Source organism: Microtus pennsylvanicus, chromosome X, assembly GCF_037038515.1.
Source record: "Microtus pennsylvanicus isolate mMicPen1 chromosome X, mMicPen1.hap1, whole genome shotgun sequence".
In the NCBI taxonomy this organism is placed as follows: Eukaryota; Metazoa; Chordata; class Mammalia; order Rodentia; family Cricetidae; genus Microtus; species Microtus pennsylvanicus.
The window spans coordinates 128,572,367-128,599,276 of record NC_134601.1 but is presented as its reverse complement, the minus strand read 5'-3'; the positions used below and the strand labels follow the sequence as shown (position 1 = coordinate 128,599,276).

General features: G+C 46.1%; 2 protein-coding genes and 1 non-coding gene across 8 annotated transcripts in view; 1 reads left to right on the top strand and 2 right to left on the bottom strand.

The window, feature by feature from the left end:
• Positions 1-5,293: 5,293 nt before the first annotated feature.
• Maged2 (MAGE family member D2) overlaps positions 5,294-26,910 on the bottom strand; it is a 126,399-nt gene continuing 104,782 nt past the window's right edge. The window contains exons 1-13 of one of the 6 annotated variants that reach the window (XM_075957533.1): positions 13,368-13,529; positions 11,810-11,882; positions 10,952-11,443; positions 10,010-10,318; positions 9,831-9,894; positions 9,527-9,606; positions 8,998-9,092; positions 8,299-8,378; positions 8,165-8,207; positions 7,786-7,848; positions 6,439-6,553; positions 5,588-6,047; positions 5,294-5,429 (exon numbers count right to left, since the gene is read on the bottom strand). In XM_075957533.1, coding sequence (XP_075813648.1) covers positions 5,595-6,047; positions 6,439-6,553; positions 7,786-7,848; positions 8,165-8,207; positions 8,299-8,378; positions 8,998-9,092; positions 9,527-9,606; positions 9,831-9,894; positions 10,010-10,318; positions 10,952-11,443; positions 11,810-11,854 — 1,839 coding nt within the window. In that variant the 5' untranslated portion in view covers positions 11,855-11,882; positions 13,368-13,529 and the 3' untranslated portion in view covers positions 5,294-5,429; positions 5,588-5,594. Of the gene's footprint in view, positions 5,430-5,587; positions 6,048-6,438; positions 6,554-7,785; positions 7,849-8,164; positions 8,208-8,298; positions 8,379-8,997; positions 9,093-9,526; positions 9,607-9,830; positions 9,895-10,009; positions 10,319-10,951; positions 11,444-11,809; positions 11,883-12,212; positions 12,408-12,757; positions 12,843-13,367; positions 13,530-26,910 lie in introns of those variants that run through there. The other 5 variants (XM_075957532.1, XM_075957534.1, XM_075957536.1 and 2 more) reach the window with 5 other exon arrangements.
• Positions 6,726-6,852, bottom strand: LOC142841897 (small nucleolar RNA SNORA11). Its single transcript, XR_012909139.1, has one exon. It is a non-coding gene; the product is annotated as a small nucleolar RNA SNORA11 (small nucleolar RNA).
• The window catches only part of Itih6 (inter-alpha-trypsin inhibitor heavy chain family member 6), a 30,452-nt gene continuing 27,382 nt past the window's right edge, over positions 23,841-26,910 (top strand). Inside the window, exons 1-2 of the mRNA XM_075957885.1 lie at positions 23,841-23,942; positions 25,069-25,223. Coding sequence (XP_075814000.1) covers positions 23,841-23,942; positions 25,069-25,223 — 257 coding nt within the window. The remainder of the gene's footprint in view (positions 23,943-25,068; positions 25,224-26,910) is intronic.

Here is a 26,910-nt window from a genome sequence, read left to right as displayed (position 1 = left end):
GCTGGGCATTGATGGCACATGCCTCTAATCCCTTTACTTGGGAGGCAGAGGCAAGCGGACCTCTGTGAGCTCAAGGCTGGTCTATAGAGCGAGTTCCAGGACATGCTCCAAAGCTACACAAAGAAATCCTGTCTCGAAAAAACAAAAACAAAATATATAGCTAAATAATAACAAATGTTTAAAAAGCTTTTCCTGGACATTGGTCATTACAGTGTTAGGAGTGCCATTGTAGGCTCCCATATACCTACTGCTTCTGCAAGACCTGTCATATGGTGCTCCACGGCTTCACAAATCTGACTTCTTCTCAAGCTCCATCACAGTGACCACCCTTCCCCTACTGGATGTTTCTCCTCATCATCCTCACCACTCTGCCCTTAGGCCATGCCCACCTTGCTGTCCTCTTTGGTCCCTCTGTTAGCTGGTAACTGTCAAGTACATAGATAAGTGACCTTTGGATCTCAGCCTGAATCCCTCTTCTTCATGACTCAGTGTTGATGCTGCCGCCTAACTCATTTGAGAAACCCCACTGTCCTCACCCTCCTGCCTCTTGCTCACTCCATTCCTTCCAAGGCCCTGATCCTGCTCCAAGATCTAGTCATTCAGGAAGTCCTCCCTATTCGTTCCTTATCCCAGAGGTCACTGGCCTTTGGACATCTCTTCCTTTTTTGTTCTGTTTCTGATTCTCTTATGTCATGAGTATGCCTTTCCCCCAGCCCAGTTCAGTAACATAAACTTTAGGTACTAGTTTCATAAAGACATTCAGTTTTCAGCATCTGTTCCTTTGCCTGGGCTTGTGAGGATACATATTGCTTGAAAAGCCTCTGTCTGTGTGGCACAGGTTGGGAATGGCTTGCAGGAAAGGCATTCGTTGCCCTTATTGTCTTTTATCAGACACCTATACGCAGTCATGGCACGATCAGCTTCCACGTGTGTGAGCCCATTTGATTGACAATGGCAATGTGAACTGGGAATAACTTTCATCATTTATGGAGGAGGAAGCTGAGCCACGGAGGAGCAGAGAGCAGCCCCAGGTCTCATGACCAGCACATGGCATCAGATGCAAGACTGAAAACCAAGGCTTCTTGCTTGACCTGGGCACTTCTGCTGGGTAGGTGGGAGATGTCCCGTCTTGAACTGCCCTCTGAAGCCCTGCCTATGCTAGCCTTCTGCATCTCCCACGCTGGAGGTCTCTCCTGGAGGTATCCTCTGACTTGATTCTCAGCTCTCCCACTCTCTCAAGCAGGTAAAGAAACAACTTGATGCATCAGTCTACCTCTCCCGGTCTCTTCACTGGAGCCAACCCTGCCCTGCCTATGCAACTCATTCTTCCGTTTGATGGCTGGCCATGTCCATATGAGTATATGAGTACCTCTTGTACATACAAATGTGTGCATGTGTGTACACACCAGACCTAAACCTTCAATTTACACTCCTCAGCACAGTGTACCAGGCCTGCTTTCTGTCTTTCATGTATGTGGAATGGGCATCCATGTCCATTCACATGTGTGGCGGTGCATGTGCGGGAGCCAGAGGTTGATGACAGGTGTGTTCTTCAGTTGCTCTCTCCTTTATTTACTGCTCCAGGTCTCTTCCTGAACCCAGCGTTTACCGATTCAGCTAGATGGCCAGCTCACTCAGAGGATCTTCTGTGTCTGCCTCTTGAAGCATCGGGGTTACAGGCGGGTTCTCATACCCATTAGGGTTTTTGTGTGGACATTAAGGCTCCTAAGTGAAGATCTCACACTTAGACAGCAAGCGCTTTACCCACAGAGCCATTCCCACTGCCCCTCATTTCAAAAGCCAATCATCTTCATCTGTAGAGTTCTCAGGTAAGCAGCGCCGACTGTGACTTTACACAAATCAGTGCCTGTGTGAATTTGTGTAGATGTTCCTAGCACATGCCACCTTTGCTTAATAATACCCTGTATGCAGGAGAGCAGATCCCCCTCTGGGCTCCCAGAGTTCATGCTCTCTTCACGTAACTGTTTTGTTTGAAATTAACCTGAAAATTACCTAACCAATTTAAATGACTGGATCCTAGTATATTTCAAATGCCTAATGCAGGGGCCCCCAAGTGACCATGCACTATAGACAGCACATACAAATTTTGTTCTGTAATCCATCGAACATAAATGTGGCAGGCAGTGACCGTGACCAGAGAGAAGTGGCGCATATGGGAGTGGAGTAGGCCCTGAATGTGCTTGTGAATTACACTAGGCTCATGCTTCCCTGTTAACACCTACGTGTGCCCTTCATTGTGTAGCTCACCCCTAGGGCCTAGTTCAGAACTCCTGACAACTAACTTCTAGGAGAAAAGAAGCTGGGAACATGGTTTGTAGATGAAACATGACAAGGAGGACCCAGCTGGGGTTTGAGCTGTCACAGCCCTGCTCAATGTGACCCTGCTAGGAAGCACAAAGGAGCAATCCGTCTGGGGAACGCACATCTGCCTGGTCTATTTATCTGGAAAGTACCCTGTCACCCCAGCACATTAGAGGGTGTCAGAGGCAAAAGTATACGGAATTTAAGACCAGTCTAAGCTACGTAGGGGTGTTCGAGGCCATCCTGGGCTACTTGAGACGCCATCTCAAAAACTAACACAAAACAAACAAGAAAGCAACCTGGTCAGACACCCTAATCAATGACAGTTGAGTCACGATAGAGGGCCAGAAAATAGGGAGAATATTGGGAGAACCGTGATGATGATATTGGAACAGAATACTTCAAGGGGCGCATGTTGTGTACCAGGCAGAGTTCTAACTGCTTTGCCTGTCGATCTTTTGAGTAGTAAGCGAACAACTCTCTCAAAACGGGCTGTGTGGGAATATTGATGTCCTACCAACTTACAAACAGCTCTCTTCATACAACTCCATGCTTGTTCATCAACTAGTGTACAAATTGCCCCAGTGCAACAATAGTTGTTATGTATAATTTCTCTACGAGTTGTCACTCACGTTTACTTTTTCGCTTAAAACATTTATCTAATCATTATTAACCTTCTGTTGGATTTTTTAAAGTGGCGCTGGGGGTTGAAGCAAAGGCCTTGTAGCTTTTGCTACAACGGTAGGCAAGCACTCTGCCCACTGAGCTACATTCTCTCCTCTTCTCACTTCTTATTGAAGACAGGTTCTCAGTAATTTGCCCAGGCTGGCCGTGAACTCACTCTGTAAACCAGGCAGCTCTTGAACTTACAGTCCTCCTACCTCAGACTCCTAAGCTGGGACTGCAGGCCATGCTTACTTTTTCTTTATACATGAATCATAATTATGTCACAATATTACAATCCACTATCAATATCTGCAGGCTTTTTAGAAGGTGAAATTGTTCAAAGAGCTCTTCCTACTCGTAGCCAGGGAGAAAATACAGGATATAATGTAGAATTTGGATTTAACTAATGATGCCCTAAAGGAAGGACTAGAAACTGCAGTGTCCACTTCTTACAATAATGGCATCTAGGCTGAAAAGGTGACCAAAACAAGGTCTTCTGTCATTTTCTCTGCCATATCCTCTTCCATGCTAGAACCTTGCTTGCCAGGGATGATGTTTTTCTTCCTATCCCACCTGCCTTCAAGGCCTGACATTTGGAAAAGAGCCAACCCTAAGTTTCCTGAGAAGTGGGGAACCCTACAAGCTCAGTACCCTGTGGAGGACACATAGCAAGGGCAGATTCTTCACACTCACTCAGTCATAGCTTTGTCAAGTTCTTTAAAGTCCAGTCTTATTAGACCCATAGTCCTGGAGTTCTTCAGTGCTCCCATTATCTGCTAGTCCCCATTTTTACATATGAAAGAACCTTTGACACAGTATCCACTGACTCCTTCCTCGGATGCCAAGGCTGACTCCAACTGCAGATCATAGGTACCATCCAGCCTTCTGAGAAGACCATGCCTTGTACCCCAATAGAAGGACCTGCTTCTAGTGCAGACCTCCCCGGGAGTGAAAGTAGATCTGAAGTGATGGCCATATAGGTAAGACTGGTTCCTCTCTGCCTGGTGTTTTGTAGTTGGTTTCTTTTCCCCCAATCATTCTTCCTAAGCAATAAATGTTGCTTTAATTTTATGTAGAATGGAAGAGGTGACGATTACAAGGGTCCCCTTACCCACAAGAGTTTCTCAGTGACTGAGGATCTATCATAGGAATTAGAGATGGTAAGTTTTCCCACAAAGAAAAGGGCAAGACTCTTCCCACATTCACTCAAGTCAATCTCCACTAGCCCTTAGTGAGCAATGGCAGAGACCACCTTTAATTACAGGAGAGGATTTTGGGTTCCCTGGTTCATAGTGGTCCCCTTCATCTGCACTCTTGCTACTCTACAGATGATTTGACTCCCATATGGATAGCTCAACTAATATCCTGGCCTCCAAGTCATCATATTCTTGCATACAACTATCCTGTGTGACTAAGCTAAAGTTCTCTCCATACTCTTCCCCCCCCCCCAACACCTAGAATGCCATCAGACATACAGCAGCCACCATGGATGTTTATTTAGCTTGGTGCCCCATTCTTGGACTTAAGATTCCTAATCATAGACCCCCCCTCCCGACACACTGGTCCTTTTCTACCTCATATACTCATCTGTCTCCACATCTGTCTGGCTCCCACTGTCTAGCCTCCTCTGTCAGTCTTTGTAAGTACTGTTTTAAGTCAAGCACCAGAACACAGTAGCTAAGATGTAGATTCACACTCCCTTTGGTCCTGTGTTCTTATTCTAAAGCTGAATGGCAAAACCCAACCCCTGGAGTAAACCAATACTTGTTTTCTATACCTGAAATGTCAGTCACACTGTTGTGTCTCTGCTGCTTCGCTGTCCCAATCCTGAGCTCTATGCACTACTAGGATCTTCCCATTCCTCGGCATCTCCTCTCTAACTCCTGTCTAGACAGTGTACTCTCCCAGACTTCCCAGCGATCCAGGCCTTTCATCTTCTCGGGGACTGTGATGCATGGATCAGTGTTCAGCTTTTTCCTCTCCACTGGCTCCTAGCCCACTATATTACACTCTTCTTCCCCAAGAAAACAGTCTTTCATTTGGGTCTCTGTAACCACTCACCTCCTCTACAGTTTTCAGTCACATTCCTCAAAAGAAGAGTCAGGCCTCTTTTTGAAACAGCGTCTTCTGGAACCCCAAGCCCCATGACTCTACACCACAAAAATCCTACCTACTTTGGGGAGAGAAAAGCCTGACCTACTCCAGAGAGATGTGCTAATTCTCATTCTCAGGAGTCCAACCACTGAGATGGAAACGTTGCCAATTGTTTTTAGGATGTGACAGTCTACCAAAAAAGGCAATAAACTGAGAAATGGCAAATAGATTTAATATAGAGTGTCAACTTCAAACGATTAATAGTAGCTGCCTAGAGTGCGGTGTTAAGTAGGTTTCTGAGAGCACACCCTGGCTTGAGAAGAAGATGCCGCGATTACGAGCAATATCTGCAAACACAAGTAAAGGAAAATCAGTCGATATCTAGCAAACAGGACCCAGGAAAATCACAGCAGTGTCTTTGCGCATGCTTATCTCCAACCCAGGACTCAGCTCTCCATCCCACTCCCATGAGCCCCAGGTACTTCACTGGCACCATGACAGATACCTGCAGCTCACTTGTAGGAGAAACCACAGGCACCAGAGCTGCTGCTGGTACTGGCCCCAGCTCCACTAAGGCCAGCGAAGAGCCCAAATGTGAGAGTGGCAGTCAAATTGGAGCTGGTACTGAAGCCACCACTGGCACCAGCACTGGCACTGGCACTGCCGCCAGTACCAACACTGGTACCGGTACTGGCACCAGCACTGGCACCACCACTTTCTTGGGCCTGGGCTTTGGCTTTAGTTCCAGCTCCTGCCTGGATCCGGGCCTTTGCCCACGGTCCAATATCAGCTTCGTCCCAGTTGCAGGGCCCAGCGGCGTTCTCAGAGCCGAGCCCAATGCCCATCTGAGCTCTAATCTCAGCTCTGGCCTTGGCTTCTGCAGCAGCCTCAGCTGCAGCCTTCAAATCTGCTTCCATCGCCTCTCGGTACTGAGCTGCCCATTCCTTAGGATCCTTCTTCTGCACCTGAAGTGGAAATAATAACCCTTAGAAAGTTCACAATCAGAGAGCTGAGCATCTGCTGTTTGCAAGGCACCATACTATACAGTGTATGTCATATATCAATACGGTTAGTGCTATCGTAATCTTGCACCACCTGTTTTATCCCTTCATCGACTCTTAATTGGCTCTATGATATGGCTATATCACCTGCCAACTTCTCTGAGGCTGTTTTCACATGTTATCACAAAGTCGTACCAGTTGTGAGGATTAGATGATACAGTGCTTGTCAGTGTTTGATAACTCAGAAGCTTTAAAATGCCCAGATAAGAACATTGGGACACTCTGAACACAGAACACCCCATCCCAGAGCACCTTATAACCTTCACACGCCAAGTACAAATGGCTCCCCAATTACCTTACAAGCAAACTTGAGAACTTTCATCTTGCTGGTTTCATAGTAGGAGCGTAGGCCCCAGAAGAACTCATATTCAGGAGGATTGCTGTTGGGTACTTGGGCGTAGTCCAGGTACCTATAAAAGAGAGATTCAAAATCTATTTCGAGGGTCAAATGTGAACCACTCCTGAGTGGACTAGATGGGCTGCAAATACACATATTCCCAACTAAATACTTCAGCCCTTCCCCAATACTGAACCGCGTCCTATTGGTAATGCCCAGAACTCATGTGAAAGAATTGGGGAGAAACATGTAGGGCACTTGCTCGCAGGAGAACAAAGTGTTGTGCTCCTTGTCACAATGGCCCAAGATTTCTGTTGGGTGTGTTGTAAACAGAGAGGCCATTCTTCAGGGTCCCTGCTCTGAGCACACCACACTGCAAGGATTTGGAAGGAAGACTAGTCAAGCTCTGGAAAGATACGCTATTAAAAAAAAATGACTGGCCAGGCATAGTGGCGCAGGCCTTTAATTCCAGTTCTCAGGAGGCTGAAGCAGGATGATCAGGGGTTAATGGTCATCCTTGGAGACATAAGTTTGAGGCCAGTTTGGAGTATATGAGGAGAAAGAAAGAGAGAGAGAACTGTTCTTGATTGACTTCCTTTAGTCTCTGTCTCTCATTTCCCTGTCTCTCTGTCTCTCTTTGTCTCCCCCCCCACGTGCGTGCGTGCGTGTGTGTGTGTGTGTGTGTGTGTGTGTGTGCATGCTCATGCTTCTAAACACACCTGTTTCTCTATGTGAGCGCATGCATAGTCTTCTCTGACACCCAATGATATAAGGTAAGCTTCTACTTACAAATTTAACAGGTTAGGACTCCAGACCCAAGTGAGCCTTTTAAAAATCACCTGTGGGCCATGCTCAACCATCCCCTCTTAGGGATCAAATCCCTCACCTGTGAATGGTACACAGTTATGTAAATGAAATCAAATGCACAAGTCAGTACCCAGCACTGTCCTGGGTTGCTTAAGGGTACCACTTGAGGCCATTTTAATGGAAATTAATTTTTATGAAGCATTACTTAGCAGAGTAAAAGAAGCCATGTTCTAAACACAATTTTTATTTGCTACCTGTGTAACCAACCCTGAGCAAATGACTTTAATTCATTAAGACTGTTTCCATCTCCCTCACAGAGTTGTTCTGAAGCCACATTTGAAACCGAAATCTGTGACCACTCCCAGAAATAATCTGTCAATAGCGTATACACATGCACACATTCAGACCGCAAACACATGCACAGACTTGCAGGTACACATCCATTATCAAGAGAGACCAAATGCATGGAACACACCAACACCGGCCATAGGCACTTACTTCTGCTTCACAAACTCATCGGTAATGAGTTTCTTCACATCCCCAAAGAGTGAGTGATGGATGCTGAGAACATAGAAAGCTGAATGAACAAATTAATATATTCAGATCTGTTACACTTCCCAGGTACTGGCAGAAGTATTCTCATGAGAGAAAACAGATTTATAGTGCAGGGAAAGCTCAAGAGATGGTAAGAGGGTGAATAGAGATGAGAGACACTTCCCCATCCATACAGGTCAGAACTCCGGGCCCACTACCCAGTCCAATATTCCCCACCCCCACCCCACGCTCCACCAGACCACCAGGTTGATGCAATCCTGGGACCGTCCTCTCTTGCCAAAAGACAACATGGACAGCAAGCACTGAGAGAGCCCAATCATACCCAGGACGCAGCCCCAGCTTGCGCAGCACCTCCCAGATGACAGCTGCAAGAGGAGGCAAGGAGACAAGGGCAGAAAATGAGCACCTGGAATTCAGACAACAGCCACCTATTCAGCTGCATGCCCAGCCACTCACCCTCACTGGACCGATTTCCATTCATGAAGATGATGCTAAGAAGCACCATAAGGAGACCCAGCTTAGGTGAGTCCTTGGTTCTAAGACAGAGAAAGTTTAGGATCATAAGTCATCACCTATACAAAACAGCTCATTAGGCCAGCCTCTCCTAGATTCCCCAGATACTGAGAATTCAGCCTACTCTGTGGTCCCACCTATCAATGACCCAATGGAAGGTGCTTTCACTCTTGAGCCAAGGTCTCCAGTAAAATGGGAAACCATATACTATCCCTACCCAAGGTTAGCAGGACATGGAAGAAGCCCTGTCCACCACATGGAAGCTCAGCCAACAGGAGTCTTTTCTTTCTCTCCCAATTTCCCTGGCCCTGAGAAGTTCTAGATGGAACTCTAGTGACACTCCTGCTCTCAAGCATCATGGTCCACACCAGAAGTCCCTCCCCCCTTTGAGGGACTTCCACAGCCAGGCCAGGCACTCCGTAGAAGAGATAAGTAACAATACGCTGATTTCCTGGGAGCTTGTTAGCAAGCAAACCTGACAGCAGCAATGGCCACTCCAGGCTCTGAAACCCTTGTGCACCACTACTGCTCACAGGGATCCAGCCATGTGTGGGAGCTGGGACATGGGCGTTTAGACCACCTTTCCTGAGCTTCTAAGAGGAAGCAGAAGCCCCTTCCCACCCTAGCACTGTCCCAGCTTACGTTCCCAGTATGCCTGCATCAGTGGGCTCTAAGGTACTGAGAAGAATATATAAGTGGTCACTCTTGTCGATTTCCTTCAGTTGAATTCCAAATACCTGTGGACGAGAAGAACAGCTTATAAACTCACAGCATTCAACTTTCCAGGCACCCTGTAGCTCCTCATTATAGCTAAAGTGCTTTGGTGTGAGAGAAAAATGAATGGAATATTGTATATAAAGCATATCGTGAAGTACATATTAAACATATAACAGACATAGTGTAATCATCCATAGTGTCTGTGAGCATTTGGGGAGACAGAGAGGTGAGCAACCGCAATGCATGAGATGGTATATCCAGCAGCAGACACCAGCTCTGTTTCCACCAGTGACTTGTGATCAGTGGCTGCCCCTCCCCAGGCCACTGTGTGCTCATTTGCATGGTGATGGCAATGTATTCAGTCTCTGTGCTCCCCCCACCAGGAGGGTGATAATATACCCTTCCTCTGTTCAAGGTTTCCCCAGTGCACCCACCCCCAGGGCTGCCACTTCACCTTCTCCAAGGAATAGCCTGCTCGCTCTATGATTTCAGGGTATACATCAGTATACTCTTTTATGATGTCCTTCAGCATATCTGCAAAAGGAGAGTGCTATAAGCATCTGCGTTGTAGAGATACCAGGTGACCCTCAGGTCCAACCTACAGACCCTTTCTTGTGCATGCCATGGGTGGGGCTTATCACTAAAGATGTCAGTACTGGGAGAACTTTGAAAGAAGAGACAGAAAAGAAGAGGGAAGGATGTCCCCAGCACATTGCAGGGGAGGCAGAGCTCAGGCAAGGCAAAGTGTAGGACTCTACCTGAGCGCCTGATGGGAATCTTTGTCTGATCTTTAGCCAACAGGTACTTCACCAAATCATTTGCCTAAAAGAGAAGCAAATGGTGAGAAGCCTAAAAACTCCGCAGAGAACTTCAAAGCACAACAGAGACGTCGGCTGAGGCAGTGGGAAAGCTGGCATGTAGAGGGTGGAGTCCATACCCTTCCCTGTAAAAGGGCCACATCTCTAGGTGGGGGTGCTTCGGGTTCTTGGGATGACTGCAGCTTGGCAGCTCTTCTTCGGGCCTTGCCTCTCCGGGCTCTGGGTGACCTCAGAGAAAGCAAAGCTCTCCGAGCCCAAGCAGCCAACCGAGTCCTTGATGCTCTGCGGGCCCAAAAGGCTATGGGTCCCCTTGAAGCTCTACGGGCCATGGAGGCCATGAGGGCCTTTGAGACCCTCCGACCACCTGTGGTCTCCGAAGCCTGACTCTGGTCACTGTTGCCGTCCTCTTCCCCATCCAGGTGTTTGGCCTGCATCAACAGAGAGGAGGGCCAACATCAGCAAGTGAAGCAGGTGGTTCTTTCTCCTAATTCAGTCTCTCTGGAAATCACCCCCAAACCCCATCTCTTCCGGGATATATCCCCGAACCCTGTCCTTTGTAGTAATAGTCTGCCTCACTGGACCCCAGCCATCCTGAGTCATGGGTTTATCACTGAGTACCAGTTGGCAATTTCCTCCCTGAGGGGATCAGGAACAACTCAGAAATGAGGCGTGAGGCTTTTCTTCTTCCTATGCCCACCACTGACTCTGCTTATAGCACCCTGGACTAGTCCGCTCTCTGGACATCAGTTCCCTTCTCTGGAGAAGAAAACCAGATTAGTTACTTTCAGGTAGGAGACTACACATACGCATATGTCCAGCTCCAGGCCGAAAGTGGACAGCTACTGTGCACATATAAACTGCACACAGTCAGATCGCAGCTATGTGTATTCCCACCTCACACCCCACCAGCCTGGGAGTTCTGTGGATTTAAGAGCTACAGCACATACCTCTGAGTGCTCCCTGTGTCTTTCATGAGCAGGAATCTCTTAATTGTTTGCAGAGCAAATCAACCAAATGGCATGATGAATGTGGAGAAACGGCGGTTATGGCAAAGGTCTTACCTTTTGGGTATTCTTGGCTTTGACCTTGGGCCGAGTATCCTGGTTCTCCTGAACCTGGACAGCTGCACCCTCAGGCTCCGGTTCATCTCCTCCAGCCTGAGAGGCAGCAGCCTCAGTCTCAGGGTCCTTTGTATTGACCTTCGGATCAGTAACACAGCTGACCTTTTTGGTCTGGGTTTCAGGCACCGTGGTAGCCTGCAGGTCAGTCTTCTGCGTCTTGGTGTCAGCTGCTGGGCTCTTCTTTTCAGCAGCGAGAACCTGGGTATCAGTCTGCTGTGTGGTAGGTGAGGCCTGGGTGACAGCTGCCTCAGAAGCCTCTGGGGCCTTTGAGACCTCTGTGGCCTTCGGGTTCCCAGAGGCTTTGGGGTCCTTTGGAGCCTCTGAGACCTCTGGTGTCTTTTCAGCCTTTGGTGTCTCTGAGACCTCCAAGTTCTGGGTCACGGTCAACAGGTCCTGCATCATGGAGCCGCTGTCCTTTTCTGAAGCTTTACCCTGCAAGGGAAAGCAGGGAAGTTCACTGACCTTCTCCCCACTCTCAACTATGAAAATGGTCCCCAAATTTGGAGGCAACACTTCTCTGACCTGTAAAGACTCCTACCCGCAGTGTGCTCTGATCACCTCATCCTAAAAAGGCCTCCCCTTCCCCTTAGTAAAAAGTAACAACAGAACAAGGGCCCGCCCACCCTCTCCCCCTTCCTCCTGTCCTCCTGGCTTCCCCTCCACTGGGGAGAGGGGATGCACCCTGGCGAAGAAGTGGGTGGAGAATGACAATGATGGGAGGAGAAGCGCCAAGGGTTTGGAGCAGAAGCGGCTGGAAAGGCAAAGCAGAAAGAAAGAGGGGACAATTATCGGTCTTACCTGAAAGCGAGTTGGACCTGCACCACTCTCGCTTGTTTCAGACATGTCTCAAGTTCAGTCGGCAAAACTGAGTCTGAAGAGAAGGCCTGGGTCAAGTGGGGAGCCCGTTGAACGTCGTATCCCTTGCTCTGCCTAGAAGCTGATCCTCACTTTCTCTAGGGCCCCAATGCCCAGCCCCTCCCCGAGCCCCAACCAGTATGCTCTCAGATACAGAAATTCAGTCTCTAGGTCTCAGTTCTCTGCAGCCGCACCCTCCCCTCCTCCAGGAAGATGTGCCAGCGCGGCAGCTCTGAGGACCCCGCCCCCTTTTCCCAGCGCACCCCCCCACCAGCCGCAGGCCAGGAATGCGCATGCGCGTCTGTTGCAGCGCCCTTTCAACCCCGCCTGCTTTCCCAGTACAAACCCGTTCTTTGAAGTCCACCGTGCACATGCGCATTCAGCAGCTGGCCCTGTCTCTGTGCGAGCACTTCTCAACACGCCCCTTTCTAGCTATACATAAAGCGCCTGCGCAGTGGCCACGGTCTCAGTCCAGCACCCAGCCCCTACACACGCCCCTTTCTAGGTCCGCAATGCTGTTCGGCCCCGTCCCCTCCCCAACAAGTCTTCCTTCCAAATTGTCGCAGTGTCTGGTGGTCCCAGCCCCTCCCCTACTCACATCCACCCTATCAATTTCACAGAGCCTCCAGGTCCCGCCCTTTATCCTAACACGCCCCCCTCCAAACGGTAAAACCCAAATTGGTTTGGCTCCTTCCCTGTAACACCCCCTCCTCAACTTAGGACTGAACAAGTGATTCCATCTTGGGCCCAGCCAAACAGGGTCCAGTCCCCTCCCTTCCTAGATGGATGGATTCGGTAAGATTTGGCTCTTAAGGCAAGTTTTCTCCAGATCCCAGAGGGTGGGGCCGACCCCTAACAGGCTCTCATCCAACGCTGGGGCCCATGGCTCACCTCCTCCTCCAATTCCCAAGTGCATCCACTCTCTCCAAGCCCCTCCAAAACTCAGATACTGCCCTCCCCACTAAAGGCCGGAAGTGGTCCCGCCCCTTTCCGCCTCCCTAGGGGGCCTCCGTCCCAGCCCGTCTGCCCTTCCCCCCCATCACTTCTTATTCCCCCCCCCCTCCTTATTCACTCTGCCTGACTCCGGACTCGGACTCGCTATTTCCCATCGCATTTCCTATTTACTCTACAAAAATCTCTTCCCATTCCTTACATCCTCCTCTGTATTACCTATGCACACACCCCCACCAAATGTTCCTTAACCCGTCTCTGCATACCCCTATTCTCTCTGGATCTCCTCTTCCCCCTCACATTGCCCCGTATTCCTCGTTCTCCTCCCAACATGCACAGTTCCCCTTTTTCTCTCCTCCACCTCCGCCAGTCTCTGCTGTCCAGTCCAAACACAGACTACTACTTTCTTGGTCGTTCTCTTTCCCACACCGCATTAAATGCAGCACCTCTGCTCCAGCTACAGTAGTGAAATAAGAATTGTCCACCTGCCCAGCTGTAGCTTTCAGGGGGTTAGAACCACTGTCTGGTCTCCAGGAAAGTCCAGTCTTACCCGCTCACCTTGTCCTCTAGGGAGTCTGGGATGCGTGTGACTGCTCTCAGTCCCTCTCGAGAAGTCTCAGCCTCCTGTACTAGAGCTGCAGACAGCCCAGCCCAGCCCAGCCCCTTTCCGCAGCCCCCTACCCCCGCCCCCCTTCCTCGGGGGTGGGGCAATGGGGCCCTGCTCAATGCTGTCTGACGCCAAAGCCCATGTTTGTGCCTCTGTACCAGACTCAGTCTGAAGCCCTTCCAACCCAAACTGCCCCACGAAAAAGATTCATTCATTGAACTTATTTATTTTATATCGTTGTTTTTTCTTACAACAAGTAGTATGTTGTGTAAAAATTTAAAAAAATGCGGAAAAATGTAACGGACAATGAAAGACTACCTTTAATCTCATTCCCCAGAAACAGTCATGATTAACGTTTTGATAGACATTCCTCCTTATTTTTTTTTCTATTCATAGTCTGATTACTTGTGCTTTCTCTCCACACAGGCTACATACTATACCTACTGTTCCATAACTGCTTTTTTCAGTTATGTATTCAAACCTCTTTTCCTTGGTGCATATTTTTCTTAGTAGCGCACATTTTCTTGTATAGCTGTCGTATAATTCATTTGTTTGATTCAGCTTGCATGTACTCCCTTTTTTGGCACCTTTACAAACAATGCTACAAGAAACATCCTTGTAGCCAGGCGGTGGTGGCGCTTGCCTTTAATCCCAGCACTCGGGAGGCAGAGGCAGGCGGATCTCTGTGAGTTCGAGACCAGCCTGGTCTACAAGAGCTAGTTCCAGGACAGGCTCCAAAACCACAGAGAAACCCTGTCTTGAAAAAAAAAAGAAACATCCTTGTGTCTATATTGGACTCTTGCGGTTTTATAATATTTTGCTGTGTTGAATCATTTGGAAAAACTTACATTTTCAGCGTAAGTTAATTATGCAAAGTAATGAGTTTTATTATGGCATTTCCATACCCACCCTCCTTAACATTTCTAGTTTGAGATGCCACTTGTCATTTAAGAAATTCACATAAAGAATTGGGTCTCTTCAAGAGAACAAGATAAAATATAAAAACAAAGAGAAGTAGACAAAATCATTATTAGGGATAGAGCATCTGAATGCTGACCCAGAAAACTGGAAACTGCAGACCCAGTAAAGTTTATTCTAAAGTACTACGTGACAGTTAGAGAAAGAAAATTCAAGGTCTTCCTCACGCACTGGTCTGCTTCATGAGGTCACCTTTACCTTTACTAAGCAAAGCCCTGTGCTCTACAGACATTTGACTCACAGCCATTTCACACACCATTAAGGCAGGCTTATGGACTCCTGTTTCATAGTTTGTGAACTGCCGCTTCCCCAAAGTTTGTAATGTCGCACTAGTGCTTTCTGGCCTCCTCGGCCCTCTCTCTGCTGACCACATTGGGCCAGTCTCTCATCTTCTTCCAATTCTGGCACCCCAAATTCCTCTCCCTTCCAAATTATGACAAAGCTTCAATAACAAGATAAGAAAGTTCCCAAACCTGACAGACAGTATCGCCAGTCTTTTAAGGAGCCCTCCAGCTGGAAACAGCATGGGTGTTATAGGTGCGTTTTAGCGAGAGGGTCTTAGATGTTGTGTGGGGATTAAGTGTCTTCTTGGAAATAGAGAGCATAGCTATGACCTTGGAAGCCATCCAAGCAAGCAGTGCTTGTGGTTTGTCATAGAGTGCTAGCAGGGGAGATAGTGGGGAGATGGGTGGGGTGGGGCTCGCAGTAGGACTTGATGAGTCATTGGATTGTGTAGGGTTGGATTGGAAAGGGGAACATATTCAAATCTTAACAGATAGTGTGAATGGTGACCCTTTCACTAAGACATGGAGGAATGGATTTAAGAGGAAATGAATGTTGATTTTTGAGGCACCCGTGGTACATCCAGGTGGAAAGGCAGGTGAATAAACGTGTCTGGAACTCAAGAAAAAGACCCGAGTAGAGGCTGTCAGTCTAGAAACTGTCATTATATAAATGGGTCTTTCATTCACAAGAAAGTGTGCCCAGGGGGAAGAAATGTATCGAATTGTAAGAGATTGTACCCAAAAGTGAGTCCTGGAGTCCAGATCCATGTATGGATGGTATGGATGAAGTAAAAGAAAAGCTGTAAGGAGTGACCAAGAAAAGACCGGATTTGAAAAGAATTTTTAAGATATGGTTCTCAACCTGTGGGTCAAGAGGGTCGAACGACCCCTTCACATGGGTCACATATCAAATATCCTGGATATCAGATGTTTACATTATGATTCATAACAGTAGCAAAATTACAGTTATGAAATAGCAAGGAATATAAAATTGTGGTCGGGGTCACTACACCATGAGGAACTGTATTTAGGGTCACAACACTAAGAAGACTGAGAACCACTGGTTTACAGGATAGAGAGATTGGGCTGGGGACAGTTTGAGTGTTAGAGCACTTGCCTAGCATGCATGGAGCCCTGGGTTTCATCTCTGTCACTGGTTTTAAAAAAATAGATATATTGCTGATTTTTTAATAGCCAGGCATGGGTGGCATACAATGGTAATTCCAGAATGTAGGCGCCAAAGACAGTAGATTAACTAACCTGAGATACACAGGGGGAGAAGATGAGAGAAAGGGAGGGGGAGAAATAAATAGGTTTATGGTGTTAAATATTGCTGAAGTCTAGAAAAGCAAAGCATAGGAAAAAGTCTGGACATATTTACAGGTAAATCTCTGGTGACCTTGGAAAGAATATCTTTTGCAGAGTCAATTGCTAAATGCATAACCTGATAACCAGTCTCTTCATTTTCTCTCGTCATAAAACATCTCATTTTAGGACACATAAGCTCTGCCCCAGACAAAGGCCGAGAAGACTACGGTTCTACTTTAGGACGGTATCACAGTAAGTGAAATGAACCTGGTTCCTGACAACTTTGAGGAACTGACTCTGGCTTTCTTCTAATGAGATGAATGAATGTATGTCTCATGTAGCCATTGTTATTTTGGAATCTATGTCGTGCAAGAGTTCCCTGTTGTTTCTGAATGTCTGAATGTTTCATGTGTGGTATTCATGACAGTGAGTAAATTTTCAAGAAACACCTGAACTTGCCGTCTAGCCAATCTATTTGCCAGTCTTTTTTCTGCTGGTTTTTTTTTTTAACTTCTGAAAAGTATATCCAGTCGCCTATATTCCAGTAAACAGAGCACTTCACTGTCAACTCTTGCCTGGAAACCCCTCATGCAACTGCTCCCCCGTGCTCTGTCTACCCTCTCATTCAGTTTCCAACATTTCAAGCTCCACATTGTTTTATCCGTGATCTCTAGAGGAACAGCATTAGAACCTTGCATATTATCAAATTTAATGAAGTAAGCTAAATCTCAGTCCAAGTTCGTCAGAGAAGTAATGAATGCCCTTCCTCAGTTTTACTGCTTTCCTAACACAATGCCATAAATGTCCTTATCTTAGGACATGGAGCTCAGAGAAGGGCGGTGGGAGGGGCAAACTTATCCGAAGGGACAGAAAAAAAAAAACCAATTAGTTCCAAGTCTTTACTCTTTGACTAGGGAAGCTTCCTTCCAGTTCTTTCTTAGGTACTGTAGAATCTTTTGAGCATCACCATTGATCTATAAAATCTGAAAAGCCTAAATCATTATGCCCAAGGCCTGTTTTCAATAACTACGAACCATCAGAAAAATACCTGAGATTATGGTCAGCAGGCTCACGCACTTGTTCTAGAGCTGATGACTCAAGTTTGATCCCAGGTTCCCACATGGCGGAAAGAGAGAACAGACTCCAGAAAGTTGTCTTCTGAAGAACTTCCACATGTGCTCCATGGTACACTCATATGCACACACACACGCACACACACACAACACAACGCACACACTCACACACACATGCACACATTCTCACACACACCACAACACACTCTCTCACACACACAACACACACACTCACACAGACCACAACACACTCTCTCACACACACAACACACACACACACAAAATGCGGAATAAAAATGTTTTGAGAGAAAAGAAAAAGTAACTGAGATTACATAGGTCCCAATACCAACTTCGGGGAAACATGAAAAGTTGATTTACTGTTAGACACTTCAATTAAGGAAATGCAGAAGCCTGGCTAAGTTTGTTTAGCATAGACCAGCTCGATGAAACTGTCTTATGCCCGAACCCTGAGGGTCCAGAGCCCTGAAACTGAAAAGGGGAGTGCAAAATAGCCCTGCCACCAATCCTGCCTAGCAAACTCCTCTTCACCTGAGCTGTAGAGAATTAGTGTTTATGAATTTTGGAAAATTCAGAGACAATGCTGGAAAAGAGTGGCAAAATTCCTTCCAGAGCTGCCTATTATTTCTATTGTCACCTAAGATGCACAGCAAAATATCAAGTAGTGATCAGACATTCTCAGCCTTTGGACTCCACAGCCTCTCTCAGTACTGGGGAGGCCATGCTTGGTGGGCCTTTTCTGTCCTGTACCCTCATTGGCGGCTTACTCCTCTCCACTTCAAAGTCTCCCCCTCTCCCTCTGCCTCCTCATATCCCTCTTCCTCTCCCTATTCCCCACCTCCCAATAAGGTTTCACTGTGTAGCACTGACTTTCCTAGTACTCAGTAAGTAGACCAGGCTGATCTTGAACTCACAGACACCTCTGCCTGTATCTACTTCTAGAGTGCTGCAATTAAGACATCACGACACCGCTGTTCTCTCTTTTGATCTGGGGGGGGGATCCTGTTGTAAGACAATTTAACTCACTCTGTGTTGCTCTAAACACTGAGGACTGTCTATGCAAAAGAAGAGAGAGGCAGACAGACTTCCCTTTGTTAAACAAAAGGCAGATTCCTCATATATTTGAAATCCTGATATCTACTTCTAGACTAATACCACTTCTCCCAGGTGCTTTATACAAAGAAGCCTCCTAAACACAAACCTGGGAGAAAGAATTGGACCATCGAAAAGAAAACGGGGACCAACTATCTACTAGGCACCATCACAAAGGTGACCCTTGCTCATAACAGGCTTAGATTTGAGAAACTCGTTTTAAAGTCCTCTTCTGCCTACAGGGAGCTGTTTCTTTACTCCCCAGAAAACTTTGCAGAAGCATGAAGGTTTACATTCATACAGTGTGAGTACCAGCCGCATTGGATAGAGGACAGCATTGGGGGGTGAGAAATATAACTTACCAGAGGCGAATTATTGTCTAATGGGTATAGAGCACAGAGGGGATTTGAGCCCAGCTCAATGGATGTCAAATACCAGCATTTTAACCATGATACTACATTGCCTGTGAGTTGTTAAGTCTCATATGCTTTCCAAGTACTGTGATTTGCTTTGTATGTTGTTTATCTCCCAAGGGTTCATGTGCTGAAAGCTTGAGACTCAGTGGAATGATTTGAATTAGTGGAATCTTTCAGAGATGGGGGCCCAGTAAAAAACGACTATGTCACTGGGCTAATCCCTGTTGGGAGAAAATGGTGTCATTTTCTTGGGACTCAGATGAGTTTGTATAGTTGTGAATTGGTATTAAAAGGCTCACACCTTACCATTTGACCGCTCCTTGTTTGTACTTCCATCATGATGCTATTATTCATGTTGAAATTCAGGCAAGGCTGTAAGAGATAGGTCCAACTCACCTTGGACTTTGAACACGCAGCCTCAGGCACTTTGCTATAGCAATAGAAAGCAAAATAAAACGCCAGCACCCTTCCTAAATATGTTAAAGGCATTACAGTATGATTTCCATCTTTGGAGGCAAGTCTAACTGGATATTTCCATTTAGAAAGTGTCATGAGACATATACTTTTCAAAGCAGGCTTGATGGTGGAAACCAGTAATCACCGTACTTGCGAGGCAGAGGCAGGATGATTCCCCCACATTCCAGCCCAGCCTGGTTTCCTTGAGGAGGCATGAGAACTGTGCTTATCTATAAGTACAAGAAGGCACAATGGCAACTTTGAAAGGAGGGAAGCAACCAGTACAACTGCACATCCATGATGTCTATGAACACAGAGCTGACATGGCACTATAACGCGTGCGATAGTAGCATGGACACATTGGCTGTCACCACCATCTCTCTGAGAAAATCATGCGTGGTGCTGGAAACCTAGCGAACTACCAGGATCTAGTGAAGTCATGGATCTTGGAGGAGAACCTACAACCACCACTTTACAAAGCCAGTGTTATTCCTAACTGCCTAAAAACAAAGATATTAGCTGCATGTCACCCACCAGTGCCCTGCATTATCTCTTTGATCTTTCCTTTTACGTTATACATATTACTGACATTTGTGTTCTGTTCCGAAGTATTAACGAGATCTTCCTCTCTTTGTCTTCCAGGGTAGCTCTTAAACCTGAAAACCAATAAACAGTATTTACATTGTCTTGACTTTGTAAATATTTTTTCCCAAAATCCAGCTAAGTAGTGAGCCAAGAATACAATTCCTTCTTTACAAGTCCAGTGTCATAAACCGTGGGCCTCTTAGAGGAGATTTTGTTCTAGCATTATGTTCTCTTATACTCCATTAGTTGCTTATAACCATATTTTATCTTATTTTATATTTGAATCACTATTTTCTTTTATATATATATATATATATATATATATATATATATACTTTATAACAGCTTTTATTCTTCCATAAATGATGTGCCTTTATTATGTTAACTCATTGAACAAATATTTGCTGAGTGTCTGCTAGGTGCTAGATGCTGTTCTGCGAGCTGGAGCCATAGCAGTGGAGAAGACAGACACCAATACCTGCTTCTCACAGAGCTGATTCTAGTATGGGAAAGAGAGGAAACAATTAGATCAAGAAATAAGATCTGAGTCAGACAGTGGTGGTGTGTGCATTTAATCCCAGCACTCGGGAGGCAGAGGCAGGAGGATCTCTCTGAGTCCATGGCCAGCCTGGTCTACAAAAGCTAGTTCCAGGACAGGCTCCAAAGCTACAGAGAAAACCCTGTTTAAAAAAAAAATAAATAAATAAATAAATAAGATCTGTAACAACTTAAATAAAGTGTTATGGAGAAAACAAAATTCAGGTGTATTGGTGCACTACTTAATCCCAGCATTCAGAAGCCTAAAGAAGGAAGATCTGGAGTTTGCGACCAGTTTGACTTACATATGAGTTACATAGAAAAGTTCTGTCTCATAGAAATGAGGAGCAGGGGACAGGGAGGAACTAAAAACCAGGGTAAAAGAGAGAGGGGGAATATCAGTGAAGAAAAGAGGTTATTTCAGTTTTAAATAGGTTGGTCAAGAAGTAACTCCCTGAAATGGCAAAATGTGAACAAATCTTACATAAGGTGAGAGAGCTAAGTGGATATCTAGGAAAAGATTTTTCAAGCAGAAAGGTCAGTGGAAACATATACCCATGACATCTTTGCCCATCCCTAGCATTTTGAAAGAACATGAAGCAATAGAAGGAGAAGGGAGAGAAGTAACAGGCTGAGTGATGAGAACGGAAATGAGAGCTTGCCTGCGTGGCCCCTCACATAAGGCTTGGTGGCTTCCACCATTTTAACAGAGAGACGAAAGGATGTGGATCGGGTCTTAAGGGGACCTGGAAATACACTGGCAGAGGACAGAAGAAGAGAACCAGCGTGGGAGCTGCTGCAGGGCTGAGACGGGGTCGCGGGCTTCTGGATTCACTGTTGTGGTGCCTACTCTAGATGTCTTTCTTCAGCTGTAGGAAATTAATGTCTAATACTTTTTATTTTGGTTTGGGGGCAGAATTTCTCACTATGTAGCACTGGCTAACTTGACACTCACTATGTAGATCAGACTGACCTCGGAGCTGCAGCAACGCTCCCCGGCCTTGCCATGACAGCTACGCAGCACCATGCCCAGCTCCTGATACCTTTAAAAAACTTGTTTAAAATTTTTTCCACCCCTTTTCCTCATCCTGGGTCGCCTTGTCCAGCCCTCATATGAGGGGAGGTGCCTAGTATTACTGCAGCTTAATATGCCGTGTTTGGTTGATAGCCATAGGAGATCTGCCCTTTCCTGAACAGAAACAGGAGGAGTGGATGCCGTAGGGGCAAAGGGAGGAGAGAGGGACTGGGAGGAGAGAAGGGAGGGGAAATGGCAGTCTGGACATAAAAATAATAATTAAAAAAACCTTTTTTCATACAATATATTTTGATCATATTCTTTCCCTTCCCCAAACTCCTTCCAGATCATCCCCACTCAGCTGCCCACCCAATTTCATGCTCTCTCTGTCTCTCTATGTCTGTGTGTCTGTCTATTTCTCCTCACAAAACCCAGGAAAAACAAAAAAATTAAGAAAACAGATTTTAAAAAGGGAAAAATCAATATGGCAAATATACCAAAACAAAATCAAAAACCACACACAATGTTTCTTTAGTTTTCCTTTAGTCTGTAGCTCATTTCTCTGAATGTTGTGTCTGCTATGTTGATCTGCGTTTTTGACATTTTCTTTCATATTTCCTGTTTATTTTGTTGTTTCGCTTTACATTCCAAGAGGTTTTCTTCTATGTTATTTTCCAATTTTTCTGTTGACATTTTTATTTCCAGCAACTTCTTTCCATTTCTGAGGTGTCTTTCTTTTCTCTGATTGTTCTTGTTTTATAGCATCTAATTCTTGTTTCATACATGTCATATTTTCTTGAATGATTGGCAGGTATAATTTTTCTCCTGAAGTTCTCTTTTGTTAGTCAAATTCCCGACTTCCCCTGGGTTCATTTGTTCTATTTGTTTGTTTTGGCTTCTTGCTTTCATGGTTCAGGCTTTCTTAATTTGCCTGGGAACCCTTGGTTATCTGTTTGTCTTTAAGAGAGAGTGGGCACCTGATGGAGTTTTCTCTGTTGCTATACAACAAAGCTTTTCTGAAGCTAGGACTGTCCCCTATGAGGAAAGTTTTTTCTTCTGTTTTAAAGAGATGGTCTCACATATTCTAGACTGTCCTTAAATTCCTTAGGAGACTGAGGACAAACTTGAACTTCTGATCCTCCCGCCTCTACCTCCTGAGTGCTGAACTTAAAGACAAGCTACACTACATCCCATTTGCACAGGGCTGAAGACCCGACCCAGCATTTCATGACTGTTAGGCAGGCATATTCTACTGACTGAGTTACATCCCTAATGCCTGCACCTGCACTGGGAAAACCACAATGGGAAGCTTTGAGTGGCCTTGGAGTAGGTGGCAACTAATAAGATTTGGGACCCCCAAAAGCCAGAATGAGACTTTGTTGTGCTGTGCTGAATGTCATAGGGCAAATCCAGGTGTCTTTGTCATCTTTGTGCCAGTTTATGAAAAGTCCTCAAAGCCTTTTGCCCTTGTAGATAGATGCTGGATGTCTTGAAAATGTAATCTATGTTCATATAAGTGTAATAAAGGCTCTGATACATGCTAATGGCTCCTGTATGGGGACACTACTCTTCTACAGGACTCAGATACTGGACTTCAAGATACTGGACTCAGAGCATCTCAGCTCTGCTTCGTTCTGCCCCTTTCATGTCCCCAATGGGACAAGGGGCTTCCAATGCTCGTTTGTTGGCATTTTTGAGACAGGATCTCACTGTGTAGGCCAACTTGTCATGGAACTCACCATGCAGCATAGGCCGGCGTCAAATTCATAGTTTTTCTGGAAAAGTCTCCCAAATGCTGGGCTTATAAATGTGTGCCACTATACCTGGCAACTGTACTTCAATTTTTGCCATTCCTCATCCCAGCATGCATTCACTGACTACCTACCAGATGTCAAACATTCCCAATGTGCCTGCTCAACGCTGACACTTTCGGAAATGGCACTGTTATCCTCATTTCACAGATTAGGGAACTGAGGTAGCAGAGTGGTTAAGTTTCCTCGCTGAATACTATGCAGCCAGAAAGCAGCCAAACTGCAATTCCAACCCAGATGTTCTCAGTCCCGAGCCTCTATTTTAAATGACTGAATGGTCCTCTTTCTCATCTCCAGTGCAGCCCATCTTGACCTCTGGCTGTTCTTGAGATTGGAAATCGCATGTCTGGAACCCCTACACCGTTATAGTCCCTCCTGTGTCAAGACTAAAGTGAGCAACAGAAAAGACCAACGCTGCATACTTGCCTCTCCAACCCTCTTTAAAGGTTGCTACCTTTTTAAGATGATCAGTACTCAGTGACCTTTCTCTGGCTCCAGTTATTGAGCTCCAGTGGATGTTTATAGGAAAGAAAAACCCCACCCTGAGCCAACATAGCAAACAGACAGACCCAGCACTCTGGTATGCTTAGTTTCCAGTCATCTTACAGCTGGATGAAGGGGAAAAAGGAGGCACCGAGCTGGCCCTTCTCCAGGCAAGATGCCAGCCTAAGCTCTTGGACAATCCTGGTTTGTGTAGGCCTCAATGCCACATTCAGAGACTTCCCCACCCTTCAGCATGGTCCCTCCCTCTCAAGAGAAGGCTACCTGCAGATTTAAAAGAGGAAGGCCTTGGGGATCAGACATTCTGGATGAGAACAGCAGGCCCAGGCCAGAAGTGGCACCATGTCTGAATGGAGGTGCCTCAGCCGTGCCAGTGTTTTGCTGACCATTCTCCTAGACCTAACACACCAGGGACCCCATGGCTCTGCCTCGCCAACCAGCAAGGTCAGTTCTAGCATGAGACGACAGCGCTCTGGAGTGTGTGAGAAAGGTAGCTCCTTAGGGTGGGAGGAGCCGAAGTTTCGCAGTCTGTTTCTGCAGGCTTGAGAAGCTAGGGCCAGAGAAAAGAGGTACTGATTACTAAGTGCAGCGCAGGTGATGTGTCAGGAGGCTTGGTTGTTGCTGTGAGCCTTCGCAGCATCCTTGTGAGCCACACTCTCTTATCCGCATTAGAGAGAGGAGGAAACACAGGCTCAGGGCCCAAGACATAGGAAGCAGCGGAGTCAGAGCTTGAGCCTCGCTCAACTGATTCCGGATTACCTCTCTGACCCACTTCCCCGCGCTCAGAACAGACCAGACCCTTGTACGTGATGTGTGGGTGGACAGAGGGATCATAACTTCAGGGAAGATAGGGAAGAAGATAATTACCTCACTGCTCGGTGACCTCAGTGTCTGAGCCTCAGTTAACATGTCTGCAAGATGTGGGAGATACTAGAACTTAACTCCTCAGACAGTGAGGATTAAATAGGATCATGGGTGCTGAACACTAACCATGATTGCAGTATATTACTGTACTTAGGAGGCTTAATCTTTACAGCTGAAATCATAAAAACTAAATATTTATCACATCACCTTGTAATAATATAGGGCTCGGTGAATACATCTATTCTCTTAAATTCTAAAGCTTTGCTAAGATGTTCTGTTCATTCTAAAGTGAAATCCATTAACCAGCAGTAGCCTCAGCAGTGGGGGCTTCCAGGGAATTTGGAAGCAAGGAGGACATGAGCCTTTTCCTGCACCAGGGTTGCTAAGTTAGAACCCATATTTAGCAAGATCTGGAATGAGAGAAGTGTTTGTCCAGGGGTGCTTTGATTTGGGACTATCTGGGAACCTGTAGTTCTGAGACTCACTTACTTTGATTTGGGACTATCTGGGAACCTGTAGTTCTGAGACTCACTTACTGGTAGTCCCAGGCAGGTCCATGCACGACAGCTCACTTTCCCTCAAGTTTTTCCCTCAGTTTCTCCTCCTCCACCCTGAAACCAGTTCAGGAACCTTGAGCTCTCAAGTACCTGGCCATCTTGGCCAATGAAGAACTCTCTCTAACCCAGCTCTCTGTATTCTCTCTCAGTTGTTGATGACGAGCTATTCCATACGTTCCACGGTGGTGTCGCGTTATGCACACACTCTGGTCACCTCTGTTCTCTTCAATCCACATGATGAAGCCCATGAAGCCACCTTTGACCTGGATCTTCCTCGCATCGCCTTTATCTCCAATTTCACAATGTAAGTCCGGTTCTAAACTAACGGTTTCATTCATGTGTTCATACGTTCATTCGGCCTGCTTACTGCTTCACTAGTGCAGAGCGGTTAAGAGGATAAATTTTAATATCAGACTCCTTGATTTTGATTTCTTCCTCTTCCTGCTGTGGAAACTCAGGACAAGCTACCTAACTTTGAGTCTCATTTTACACATCTGTAAAATGCAGATAAAATTAGAAACCACTTGCAAGGATTAAATGAGACATGTGGACATCTATGCTAACGTAAGTGCCTGGTGTATGATAAATACTTGATAAAATTAGCTTTAAAAAACCTTTTCCTGATGCTGAGGGCTTGCCTGACATGGTTCTGGCTAGATATGATGGACAGATGGACTACACACAGTTCCTGCTCTCAGTCCTACTGTCTAATGGGGAACCCACAAAATGAGTCAGCTGATTTAAATAAAATACCCTAGGAGGAAATAGAAATCTGAATGCAAAATGCTGGGGACTCCAAGGTCCACCAGGAGACAGGGATCAGTTCTGAACTCCCATCAGTGGAAGGAAACCTTGGATAAATGACATTCAAACTGAACTGCAATCATGAGATGGTCACTAGCCAAGCACTATGGAAGTAGGCCTCAAAAAATTAACGCAATAGAATTAAGACACAAATGTTCCTGGATGAGGAGAAAGTGCATGTACTTCTATGTCACTGAAGTGCAGGCAACAGGCAGAGGTAGAAGAGTGATCAGAAATGACAGAGACTCAGCTCTCAGGGGCTCCAATGGGAAACCAAGTCCATGGGACACACATAGATTAAATATACTATAGAACGAATGCATAGCTTGAGGGATGTACATGTAAGTCATCAAAGAATAATGGAAAGCTCTAGAAAAAGACTGTTAATATTCTCCCATTCCCTTTCATTTGTCCCCAGCATCCCAGGGACCTATCCAGTCCATGTTAGAGATAGTTGGGCTCTTCAGTGAAGAGACGTGGTAATGTGGTAAGTGAGGAGTGACCAGGGTGATGCAAGGCTAGGCTGGAAGAGGCAGCCAAGAAGCTGGGGGGTTGAAGAGAGTCCTGTGCTAGAACATGGAAGGAGAACATGACAGTGGACCTTGAAAGATGGTTGGAGGGAGAAGCAGCCTGTTCATGATGGGAGCATAATTGGCGATTGCCTTTTTCTGTTTTGTTTTATTGGATGATATGAGATGAAGAATGAAGGAAGAGAAGTGGGTGAAAGGAAAGCTTTGTGGGGCTGCATTAACCCACATGTATCATAGTGTGAGTTATGAAAAGGCTTCTGGATTTGGGGTGTAGCTAGGATGTAGATATTGTCCTAGTATACCCAAAACCTGGGATCCAGTTCCCATCACTGGGTAAAACTGCAGTGGTGGCACACACCGGTCATACAAGCACGTGGGAAGTGAAGCAGGAATATCAGGAGTTCAAGGTTATCATGCGCAGCTAGGTATAGTGTGTTCGAGTTCAGTGCCAGCCTTAGTTACAAGCGAGTCTGCTTCAAAAGGGCAAAATGAAAGAGGACGTCTGTCTTTGAGTGGAACCACTCTCAGAGCGAGTAGATCAGAGAGTTCAAGTCAAACAGAATTTCTGCTTTGCTCAGTCATTCTCGCCCCATGACTGGGAGCAGGCTTGTGTGCTTAAACATTCTTTACAGCCCTAAGCCCATGTCCTGCCATCAA